Here is a 12,951-nt window from a genome sequence, read left to right on the forward strand (position 1 = left end):
TCCAAAATGGGATCAAGATAAGGTTTTGAGGAGCAGTGGTTATTTGCACATCTTTGAATTCTGAGGTGCCCATACTAGCATGTGAATTGCAGGGCATTTCTCAAATAGACGTCTTTTTTACACACTCTCTTATATTTGGAAGGAAAAAATGTAGAGAAAGATAAGGGGCAATAACACTTGTTTTGCTATTCTATGTTCCCCCAAGTCTCCCGATAAAAATGATACCTCACTTGTGTGGGTAGGCCTAGCGCCCGCGACAGGAAATGCCCCAAAACACAACGTGGACACATCCCATTTTTTCACAAAATACAGAGCTGTTTTTTTGCAAAGTGCCTACCTGTAGATTATGGCCTCTAGCTCAGCCGGCACATAGGGAAACCTACCAAACCTGTACATTTTTGAAAACTAGAGACCTAGGGGAATCCAAGATGGGGTGACTCGCGGGGCTCTGACCAGGTTCTGTTACCCAGAATCCTTTGCAAACCTCAAAATGTGGCTAAAAAAACAGGTTTTCCTCACATTTCGGTGACAGAAAGTTCTGGAATCGGAGAGAAGCCTCAAATTTCCTTCCACCCAGCGTCCCCCCAAGTCTCCCGATAAAAATGATACCTCACTTGTGTGGGTAGGCCTAGCGCCCGCGACAGGAAATGCCCCAAAACACAACGTGGACACATCACAGAAAACAGAGCTGTTTTTTGCAAAGTGCCTACCTGTAGATTTTGGCCTCTAGCTCAGCCGGCACCTAGGGAAACCTACCAAACCTGTGCATTTCTGAAAACTAGAGACCTAGGGGAATCCAAGGAGGGGTGACTTGCGGGGCTCGGACCAGGTTCTGTTACCCAGAATCCTTTGCAAACCTCAAAAAGTGGCTAAAAAAACAAGTTTTCCTCACATTTCGGTGACAGAAAGTTCTGGAATCTGAGAGGAGCCACAAATTTCCTTCCACCCAGCGTTCCCCCAAGCCTCCCGATAAAAATGATACCTCACTTGTGTGGTTAGGCCTGGTGCCTGCGACAGGAATAGATCACACAACGGTCAATGTTGGTCCTTACGTGAGGCAGCTGTTGACCCTGGGGTGATCCATTCCTGACACAGACACTAGGTGTAGGCACTCAAGTGGGGTAGTGTTTTTATCAGGACAGGTGAGGAGTCACTGGGTGGTAGGAATATTGTGGATCCCAGCATATTCCTGTAGTTTGTGTGACAGAAATGCGAGAAAAATTGAGTTTTTTTTTTCAACATTTCAGCTTTGCAGGGTATTCTGGGTAAGAAAACTTTGGGGAAGCCACACAAGTCACACCTCTGTGGACTCCCCCGAATGTCTAGTTTCCAGAAATGTTTGGGTTTAGTGTCTTTCTCTATATGGCCGCCGAATCCAGGACCAAAAACACAGGTGCCTGCCTTACAAAACCAGTTTGTTTTGCCATGGATAATTTTGATGTCTCCACAATATGATTTGGGTGGTGGAATTTGGGGCTGAACTAAATTGGGGAGCTCCCAAGAGAGCACTCTCTCTCTGCTTGCCGCCGCATTCACCTGCTCTCTGGGTTGGCCTAACCCACTATTACCCAGTTGCACAAACAGCTTGCGAAGGGACAGCAGGACTGTCCTCATCACCTCCCTCATAATGTACTGGAAGAGGAGTTATCGAATGGGACTCCTCTGACTGAAAAATCACTCCCAGAGTCTGCGCCATTGTCCTATCCCTCAGATGCTGTCTCAGTATCTGATGTCTCAGTCTCTGATCCTATGTCAGAGCGGTCCTCTATAACCCGAGTGCAGGCAGCAGTCATCCATCAAGATGCCATCTCTGCTATTGGCTAAACTGTTGCTCTAAAACACTAGCCTACGTAGACAGTCACAAAATCGATGGTGTGTGAGATACGTGCAACAGTAGAGGCCACCTTACCTGCGCTTCTTCCCTCAATCAGCACGTACTTTCAAGACACTCAAAAAACACCTTGTCACATACCATTCGTCACAGTCTTTAGCACCTCCTGCGCCCAGTCCAACAATCATTATTGGTGCTCCCACTCCCTCCTCCTCGGATTCCCTCATTACCCCCCAGCAAAAGTGCCCTTCATCTCTCCATAGACTTTGCTAATGTACTCAGCTATTTACATAAAATACAGATTTGCTCTTTGCAGTAGGCATATAAACCTTCTGCGCTTCTTTATGGCACTAAAACTGCCACTAGACAAGTCAGACCCTTTTCCCCCCAGGGAAACCACACACATATTGACAAAAGTGATATATATATATATATATATGACAGCCAATCACCTGAAACTCAACTCAAGCAAAACCGAAATAATCCTCTTTGGCCCACACAAAAACACCTGGGACCCCTCATGGTGGCCCACCATGCTAGGCCCTGCACCCACCCCCGCCAACCACGCACGCAACCTCAGCATCATCCTAGACTCCTCCCTCTCGATGACCCAACAAATCAACGCTCTCACCTCCTCATGCTTCAACACACTCCGTATACTGAAAAACATTCAAATGGATCCCCACAGAGACCAGAAAAACTGTCACTCACGCACACATCAGCAGCAGGCTTGATTACGGAAACGCCCTCTACGCCGGCACCACTCTAAAACTCAAGCGCAAACTACACGCATCTAGAACTCAGCACCACGACTCATCCTCGACCTCCGCCGACACGAACACATCTCTCCACACCTCAAATCCCTCCACTGGCTCCCCATTGACAAAAGGATCACCTTCAAGATCCTCATCCTCGCACACAAATCACTCCACAACACAGGCCCTGCCTACCTCAACGAGAGTCACCTTCCACACCCCCACACGAAACGTCCGCTCAGCTGACCTCTCTCTCGCCTCTGTCCCCCGCATCAAACACACCACCACCGGGGGCAGATCCTTCTCCTACCTTGCACCCAAAACCTGGAACGCCCTCACAACCCACCTTCGCAAGACCCAAAACCTACTTCTTTTCAGGAAGGGCCTCAAAACCTGGCTTTTCGAACAGTGAACCTCCCAGCCCCTTTCCCTCCCCCCGCCCCCCCCCCCCCCCCCAAGCGCCTTGAAACCCTCACAGGTGAGTAGCACACTTTATAAATCTCTTTGGTATATATAGATCTACCTCTATATATATATATATATATATATATATATATATCCATGTACATAGATATATCTATCTACATAGATATATAAATATAGATCTATATATAGATCTATTTTTTTTAGTTGTTGTATGGTTTCCTTGGGGGCCAAAATGGCCCCCAGGGAAACCCTACAACATCTAAAAAAAAAAATGCCCCCACAGGGGGTCACCCTGCCCACGGGCGACCCCCTGTCATTTTATTTATTTTTTTGAAAAAAAAACAATCTCCTGGGGGGGGGGGGGGGGGGCGCGATCGCGCCCCCCCCCCCCCCCCCCCCCCAGGGGGCACCTACCTTTTTTTTTTTAATTAATTATGCCCCCGGGGGGGCGGCCCGTTTTCCGAGGGGGCCGCCCCCCCAAAGTGAAATCCCTGGCGTCTAGTGGTGTTTCCTGGCCCCCGATCGCAGCTGTGCTGCGATCGGGGGCCAGAAACACTTTGAGAAGGCCTCGTAAGAAAGGGGAGAGTCTCCCCTTTCTTACGAGGCCTTTTCAAAGTGTTTCCTGGCCCCCCGATCGCAGCTGTGCTGCGATCGGGGGGCCAGGAAACCTGAAAGTGTTTCCTGGCCCCCGATCGCAGCACAGCTGCGACCGGGGGCCAGGAAACACTTTCAGGAAGGCCTCGTAAGAAAGGGGAGACACTCCCCTTTCTTACGAGGCCTTCCCGAACGTGGGAAAGGCCGTTTTCCCCATCAAAGCAGGAAGCGGCCGCAAGGCTGCTTCCTGCTTTGATGGGGAAAACACCTTTGCAACGTCAGCGCGTCACAAAGGGGCGGGTGGGGGGTGGGGGGCGGGGGGAGACACGGAAGCTTCCGTGTCTCCCGGGGGGGGGGTTTAAAAAAAAATAAAAAATCCTCGGGTGCGACGCACCCGAGGATTTATTGATACCCTTCCTGGTGTCGGCCACTGGTCATGACCCGCACCAGGGAGGGTGTGTGGGCGTCGGCCAGTGGCCGACGCCCGCAACGAAGAGGTTATTGTGCTACTTAGATTTCTTACAATGTTCATAAGTCAAGGATTGTCCGAGTTATGGATACATTATAGACCAGGTGAGAAAAGACACTTAATTCCGCTTCATATTCTGTACAAGACACTTGACTCAGAGATGCCCAGTGTTCTTATCAAGGAACATATTCTAAAGGGTGATGACACTAGGAGCAAAATTGAAACAAAGCTTGTAGCTTTAATTGCTGAACCTGTGAAGTTTCTAAAAGGATTTGCTGAGACAGAAGAAGAATGTGACTTTAAAGACATAGAAAAATATCTTGTGCATGTGGAAAACGAGTTCTATCACACACTTGACGATCTTCACTACAGTGAGTTCAAGAGATTAGTCTTGCTAAGTGACCTTCCAACAACATTATATTCTGTGCATGGACACATTAAAAGAATGTTCTACTTGATCAGAAGATGTGTAAATGTTTTTTTGATCATTCATATGTAGAGAAAGATCCCTGTGAATTTGGTTGGCAAGATATTGATGGGGTGCTAAAACCTACACAACTTCTAAAGCCTCTACCCACAGAAGGTACACATACTTGCAATACCTGCCCTACAAAAAGATGTTCAAGTCGATGTGCTCTTCTCAAATGTTCAACATTCTTCAAATGTACCACAAGCAATTGCCAAAACAAATAAAACATGTGAACTGTGAAAATGTGTCTAAAACAGGAGTGCTAAACATATATATTTTTTTCATATTCAGATCAAAAACAATGTTTGCTGTATACATCAAAGGATTATAAAAAACATTATATATCTATCACCTCCATTTTAGCCGCAATTTTGGAAATAGGTGCTCTAAGGAGGTTTTTTCTGTTCCTAAAAGACTATTTGACCCCCAAAACCTATGTTTTGGCACCAAAATGAAGTATATACTTCTCATGGTTCTTGAAATATTACCTCATCACAGCAACACATCTGCCATTTTTAGGTCAAGTGCTCTGGTCTGTTGTAATCTATCAGTGGGCTTTTAAGAACGCACATCACTATCACTCGTCCATGGGCTTGCCTTTCAAAAATCCTTTGTTGCTTTAAGTTTGTCCTCCTTGGGGCAGTTTTGTTACCACCTTAGCCATCAACCCTGTTGCATGGATAATTGCATGTCTGCTGATACTTTTGACTGCGAGCCAACTTCTTTTCCCTTTTGTGTCTCTCCTTCGCGCTCATGGCAGCTGTGGCCCTTGGAATCAGCTCAGTTATGTCAACTGTTATACTTTTAATTTATGTGGCAAGAAAAGTCATGTTAGGAATTTACATCGCTAATATCTCTAATTCGAGCAAACGTGAGACCCATTGCATTGCAAATGCTTGTTAAAAATGTTGTCCAGAAAAATTTGGCTGGGATCAGCAATGTCTACTGAAGCTAAATTACTTCTCTAATGATCTAAAAACACAAATCAAAAAAGAAAATTTCTGGACATATACATATATTATTATTTTTTAGAGGTATATCAGGGGGCCGACTAATATAGGACTCAAACACAATGTTTCTCTGAGCAACTAGAGAATAGGATCAGCACATAGATTAACATCAAATATAGTTTAAGTAAATACAGAATCATAAAATAGTGAATCATGAAAGAGTGATTTATCAGAGAAGTGTAAAATGAAAACACAGAGGCAAAACTACTGGCATTTTGAATCAGGAGCTAGTTCTTTAAAACAGTCCAGCTCTTACTTTCAGCCTTATAGATAACACAGTGAAATTATACGTATATGTTGTCATGTACTGATTCGTTGTGTGTTTTTCAATGTTTTACTTAAGCCCATTTACTATTCTGGGCTGCGTGTTATAATGTTGTAAATATACACTAGTTCACTTACATACAAGTGCCTGCAGACTGTCTAGGGTATAAGAAGGAGGCATCTATTAACAGTTGAGTGACACCTTCTAAACATTACACTTCATACCCGTCCATGCACTTACCAAGTCAGGTCAATAAGTCAGCCACCATTAGCGGGTCAAGCAAAAAGCTTCTTTAATGAGGGAAAAGGCCAGTGCCAACATTCAGGACACCTGGTTACACACTACCAGAAACATTCTTACACCCCTCCAGTCTCCTACTACTGACACCACTCACAACCATTAAACACTAGCAGGCTCACAATATTAACAGTATTCTCACACTCATCACAGACTAGCAGTCACACATTACCAGAAGTATTCTTACACCTACTAAAGAGTAGCAGCAAATCCATTAGGGTTGGCTGATAACTGAAGTTGCCTCTGCATTGATTGGTGAGTGTAGGTTAGTGATAAGGTGAATGGGAAAGTGGGTGAATGTAAGAATGAATTAATGGGTGGATGAATAATGAATAAATACATGAGTGCACGGGTGGTAAATGAGTGCATGGATCATGAGTGACTGAGTGCATGAATGGATTGATGAGTGACTGCAAGGATTGAAGTGTCCAGCCATTTCACTTCTAAGCTACAACTTATTGCATTGCCAGTGTATGTTGTACACTGCTGGTTTGATGTGTTTTAAAAAAATGTATTTTAAGTCCTGGCTTGACAGCAGTTACCAATTAATTAAAATATAAAAAGAGTGGACTCTTGCTCCACCCATAACATTACATCACTCCCACCTCATGCTTTTGGCTGTTTAGTTTATCAATCTGCACCACAAAGAGTGCTTGCTTTGCAATGCATGAGGGACACTTTTACATCTGTAAAAGTACATTGAATGACCTCACACTGAGGGGGTTATTCCAACTTTGGAGGAAGTGGTAATCCGTCCCAAAAGTGACAGTAAAGTGACAGATATACCACCAGCCGTATTACGAGTCCATTGTATCCTATGGAACTCGTAATACGGCGGGTGGTAAATCTGTCACATTTGGGACAGATTACCACCTCCTCCAAAGTTGGAATAACCCCCTGAATTCTTTATCTCAGGCAAATTCTGTACAAAAAGCAATAAATGTGTTCCTTAGTTTAGTTTTTCTGTGCAGCATGTTTTTTTGTGATTTGATGAGGACTTAAAACACAAGCCATACTTATTGGGTTTGCCAATACTTGTTACTATCTGTGTCACGTCAGTGGTCGAAGCAGACAGGGAAGGGGGGGGGGGGGGGAATGTCCCCCATCTTTCCTAATATGGTCAAAACAGTCCAGTACTTTTTATTTAAAAAAAAAAAATTACAAAAACACTTGCCTGAGAAATTGAGTAACTGAGTTGTAAGTTAGTCTGCAAATCTAAAGGCTACTTGGGAGCCACTACAGGTTTTAAATGATATAATATGGAATGGGTCCTTTTTATGGAAGCCTATAAGAAGGTTTACACTAGGTGCAGGTGGCCTTACTACAAACATAAACTTAGGAAGCACCGTGGACAGTTAAATATTCCTTCTGAATATTTTGTGACAGTTTATTTATACTGTGTGCAGCCTTATACTGAAATATATATTTTTACAGGCATATATTCACAGTGCATTCTATCATAGGCTTCAGCCTCTTAGCAATATAAATGCACGTCAGCATTTCCCCGGTGCACTGAACAGCAACCTGGCTGTCCAGTTACACTTACACACACACACCTGAAATGAGCACATTAACAATCTGATCTTTCCTACCAGAAAATGCATTTCCCTCCAATATATTTAGGTTGCATTTAGTTTCCATTGAATATGTATGCATCGTTTTTGTATACAGTTACCTGCAGGGGAAATGCCAAAAAAATAACTAGAGAATATTCTGTTATTGCAGCCATCTCTCGGATCCCCGCCCACTGTACTCAGGATCACAGTTCCAATGCTTTTTTGTTTTGTTTACGCACTTCGACCGCTGTGTACGTACGCGAATCCTATGTAAGGCGCACTGTCGTTTAAGACTCGTGGTATATAAAATGAATACCTTTGTTGTTAAGTGCAAGTACTTACAACAAGCACTGGTTAACCACCATGCAATAAAACGCTGACCTGACAGACTTAAGAGCAAGAAAAAAAAACTAAATCATATCCTGCTACTTCCCTATATGCCTGGTACCTCATAATGTAAGATAAACTCTACAGACCTGTCTGCCATCGCCCTACATATATGGCCCCATAAGACAGTCGCTGGTTATCACATGACTTTCTACTAGTGACTCTAGCGTGGGTCTCGGGAAAGAGGCTTTGACGTTTCAGATCATCAGTATCTTACGGCTGCCCTGACACCCAAGAACGACTTCATTCCATTAATGTGAACGGTGGGCCAACCTTCAAGCACGATACTTCAATCTGTGTATCAATCATGAACTGATAACGCTGTAAGCGCCTCTCGGCGCTAAACCAGGGAGCGCTAATACACTAACTCACAAGAGCAAATTCTCTTACGAGGGCACCTTACCGTTTCACAGGCACACACATAATATTTAGCAGTTTTCGTTTTTTTTAATAATTCCGAAATAACCCTCACCTGATAAAAGGCAGGTCACGTAAGAGCACCACCTTTCTGTTGCACATCAATGAAGCTGTGTCTTACCTCTGAGCCTCAGCCAGCACAGCGCCCCTGCGGAGGTTTTCCGTACCCAAGGAGTGGAGACCTCTGGAGCCTGAACTGCTCGGTGCCGGCGTGCTGTGTTTATCCGGACACCTGCCCTTGGCTGCCGGGGGAAGGGAGCTAGCGCTTCCCATTTAGAGGACGGCCCTTAGTAATGACGCAGCGTCACACCATAGGCACGTCGAGCCTCGTACGTTGTGCTGCGGCGGCATCCGCGAATGGGAGCGGCCGCGTGAGCCTCACGGTAGCCGCTGATTGCTCGGCGCGGATGGGCTTTTCTGTCGCAAGAGAAGCTCCGACTTAACGGAGCACCTCGCTCCAGGAGGATAGCAGGAGTGGGGATTGAATGGACTTGGGTGCCGAGGGCAAGATAGTAGATCGGGGGGATACGCTGGCCTTGAGACTCGTCTGGGCAGGCCAGTTGCTTGTAGGGTTGCCGCCTTTCTCTGCTTTTTCTGCGAGAGCTAAAGGCCGTTTCCGCATGTTTGAGAGGTCCAGTAGGGTTACCCCTTTAAAACATTGCATAAATTATTTGATTATAGTTTGTGAAAACATTGCACAAATTATCTGTTTATAGTTTGTAAATAGTAGTGACAGCTCTAAGCTACTTATGAATTAATAGCTTCTTGTATTTGTTATTGTAAGTTTATATTTCAATACTGAAAAATAGCGACTTTTCACTGATTTCCCAGTATCTTTTTATTGCCATTGATGTACTATTCATGATCGTGTTTGTTATGCAAGTTACTCACGTGGCACAGGGAAGACCGGTACATAGCAGGATTTGTTAGCCTGTTTACTACAAGCACAAGTTACAGGTGGAGACCCTACCAGGCGGAAGATGTATCGTGTTTAGCCTTTAGAGCTAACTTTTAGGAGATTCACTGACCGATGGAAGTTGGTAAAAATGACTTGTCATTGTTCGTACATAGCATATTTCATGCAACATTTCACCTATGACGGGCACGCGGTATGACAGAATATCACACACCTCCCTCTTTTACATACACAAAATTCATCCAAGGAAAAGCTACACATACTAACAAATTAAAGTTGAACCGTATAGGTTAACAAAACTCCAATTTACTCTTGGAATGGAATATTCATCTTTTGTTAGAACAGAAAACAGCCAACACGTGTTTTGTGTAGGAGAAACTGATCCCCGCGACTTCCTCAGGGCTCAATATGATATTATGCAAAGATTCTAGAGACCGAGTAGCAATATAATCCCTCTGAGACCTCCTATAATTAATGAACAAAATAAGTAGCTCTGTGTAGGGAAATCCAAAAAAGAAACTCGTAAGGGGTGTGTGTGTAAACACCACCTTAACTGGCGTTACTGAGGCTACACGTAATAGCGTGTCGTGGAGCCAAGTCCCAAAACTCCGGTCGGCATGTAGCGCTTTTTTTTGCTAACCTATACGGTCCACTTTGATTTGGAAGTTGATTTGGAATCCAGTACACATGGACTACTGACTCCACATTATTAATTCACGAGTGCCTTGACTTCTGTTGAGCTTGCTGTTGTCTCTCTTGAGATTATGTTGGAGGAGGGGGAAGATCCTCTTGCCAGGAGCACCGTGCTTAAAATTGTTTGAATTTATTTACTAGCTTGGTGAATTTTGTGAGCGCTTTTTCCCTTTAATCTTCTTCCCATAGCTACACATACTAACGCTAGACACATAGCCTCAGGATACTCACTCCTACTGTAGTCCAGGGCAGTCCTCTAAGGCTTCGGAGGTCGCTGGTCCCTGTCGGATGCGTCGCTGGAGCAGGTTTTCGAAGTTGGAGACAGGCCGGTAGGGCTGGGGCCAGAACAGTTGTCGTCTTCCTCCTTCTCTGCAGGCTTGTAGGTCAGCAGTCCTTCTTCTTTCTTCAGGTTGCAGGAATCTGATTTCCTGGGATCTGGGGATCCCCTAAATACTGAATTTAGGGGTGTGTTTAGGTCTGGGAGGGCAGTAGTCAATGGCTACTGTTCTTGAGGGTGGCTACACCCTCTTTGTGCCCCCTCCCTTTGGGTAGGGGGGCACTTCCCAAATCCTATTGGGGGAATCTTCAAAACTCAAGATGGAGGATTTCTCAAGGCAGGGGTCACCTCAGCTCAGGACACCTTAGGGGCTGTCCTGACTGGTGGGTGACTCCTCCTTGTTTTTCTCATTATCTCCTCCAGCCTTGCCGCCAAAACTGGGGGCAGTCACCGGAGGGGCGGGCATCTCCACTAGCTGGGATGCCCTGGGGCGTTGTAACAAAAGGGGTGAGCCTTTGAGGCTCACCGCCAGGTGTTACAGTTCTTGCATGGGGAGGTGAGAAGCCCCTCCACCCAGTACAGGCTTTGTTCCTGGCCACAGAGTGACAAAGGCACTCTCCCCATGTGGCCAGCAACATGTCTGGTGTGTGGCAGGCTGGCAGAAACTGGTCAGCCTACACTAGAAGTCGGGTAGGTATGCAGCGGGCATCTCTTGATGCCCTCTGGGTGTATATTACAATAAATTGCACACTGGCATCAGTGTGCATTTATTGTGCTGAGGAGTTTGATACCAAACTTCCCAGTTTTCAGTGTAGCCATTATGGAACTGTGGAGTTCGTGTTTGACAAACTCCCAGACCATATACTCTTATGGCTACCCTGCACTTACAATGTCTAAGGATTTGTTTAGACACTGTAGGGGCATAGTGCTCATGCGCATATGCCCTCACCTGTAGTATAGTGCACCCTGCAGCAGGGCTGTAAGGCCTGCTAGAGGGGTGACTTACCTATGCCACAGGCAGTGTGAGGTTGGCATGGCACTCTGAGGGGAGTGCCATGTCGACTTAGTCATTTTCTCCCCACCAGCACACACAAGCTGTGAAGCAGTGTGCATGTGCTGAGTGAGGGGTCCCTAGGGTGGCATAATATATGCTGCAGCCCTTAGAGACCTTCCCTGGCATCAGAGCCCTTGGTACCAGGGGTACCAGTTACAAGGGACTTATCTGAGTGCTAGGGTTTTGCCAATTGTGGAGACAAAGGTACAGTTTAGGGAAAGAACACTGGTGCTGGGGCCAGGTTAGCAGGGTCCCAGCACACTTTCAAATCATAACTTAGCATCAGCAAAGGCAAAAAGTTAGGGGTAACCATGCCAAGGAGGCATTTCCTTACAGCTAGGTTCTCCTTGCATGTGTCCTGGCCAGGCCACATTCCAGACCTGGCCTTTGTCTGCAATGCTGCTCTGCCTACCAGGGGGACATGGCTGTACATCATGCAGGGGATATTCCTGCCCCAGAATACCCTGACCACTTAAACCACCTTGCACGTGAGATACAATACTGCTACAGCACCTCAAACAGGGCACAACAGCATGCAAACACAGTGGACACACCGCAGCAATACCCTTACCACTTATGCCATCTTGCACCTAAGATACATCATCCCTATCACACCAGGTACAGTGCACATAACAGCAAATCTCTGTCCACTCAGGTCACCCTACATCTGAGGGACAATATTCATACCCCAAAAGGCAGCGAGTACAGCATCAGTAGGAACAAAGGCAAACCACATCAACAGCCTGTCGACTAAAGAGTGACAACTGCATTACTACAGAATACCCATATATGTTGTCCTGCATCTCTTGCGTCTTGCACACCTTCAACTGTGGATGCTATGTTCAAGTTAGTGACTCAGTATTTCAGGGACTCTCTACCACAGACCGCTGTGCAATTTAGTCAACCTCTGAAAAAAGCTGACCGCTACAAGATGGTTTGCACCCTACACCTGCAGTCTGGACACACAGAAACCATGCGTTATAACCATATACTGGGTGCTACATACCATAGCCTCACAGCAAATGACCACTGCACATCTATTAACATTACAATAAAATGACTCAAACTAAACACCCTTTCCTCAGCAGTACAGACCTTCACATTGTCCACACAATAGATAGCAATCTCACTTATCACCAGATGAAGCTAACTAGAGTAATACCTATACTCATGCAGCAAATAAAACTGCTTATGCAGACGCAAAATAGTGTTGTCTTTTTACATGTATGAATATTAATGATAAATTCAACTATTTAACTCGCATATAGCAGCAATTTAAGAATATTTTGTATTCAGAAAATTATTTAATCTTATATGTTGCCTACCCAAAATTTCAGGCTCTTCACATATTCTAATACCAACAGAATTATCAGCAGTGGGAGACACTCCACTATAGTTGCACCCACTCCACATAGTCTACACCTTATTGTCCGCTCAAATGAAAGAAACTGTCTTTATTCCCTCAGTCTGCCAGATGCAATGACGGCACTAGTGAAGTCTGCTTTTCTTCGTCTTTTTTCTTGTTGTTAGCTATT

General features: G+C 45.2%; 1 protein-coding gene across 2 annotated transcripts in view; it reads right to left on the minus strand.

Annotated features, from left to right (window-relative positions):
• The window catches only part of HMGCS1 (3-hydroxy-3-methylglutaryl-CoA synthase 1), a 72,774-nt gene extending 64,005 nt beyond the window's left edge, over nucleotides 1-8,769 (minus strand). Inside the window, exon 1 of one of the 2 annotated variants that reach the window (XM_069221503.1) lies at nucleotides 8,598-8,769. In XM_069221503.1, coding sequence (XP_069077604.1) covers nucleotides 8,598-8,749 — 152 coding nt within the window. In that variant the 5' untranslated portion in view covers nucleotides 8,750-8,769. Of the gene's footprint in view, nucleotides 1-8,531 lie in introns of both variants that reach the window. The other variant, XM_069221507.1, reaches the window with a different exon arrangement.
• Between the last annotated feature and the right edge of the window lie 4,182 nt (nucleotides 8,770-12,951).

The sequence above is a fragment of the Pleurodeles waltl genome, chromosome 1_1, assembly GCF_031143425.1.
Source record: "Pleurodeles waltl isolate 20211129_DDA chromosome 1_1, aPleWal1.hap1.20221129, whole genome shotgun sequence".
NCBI classification, from domain to species: Eukaryota; Metazoa; Chordata; class Amphibia; order Caudata; family Salamandridae; genus Pleurodeles; species Pleurodeles waltl.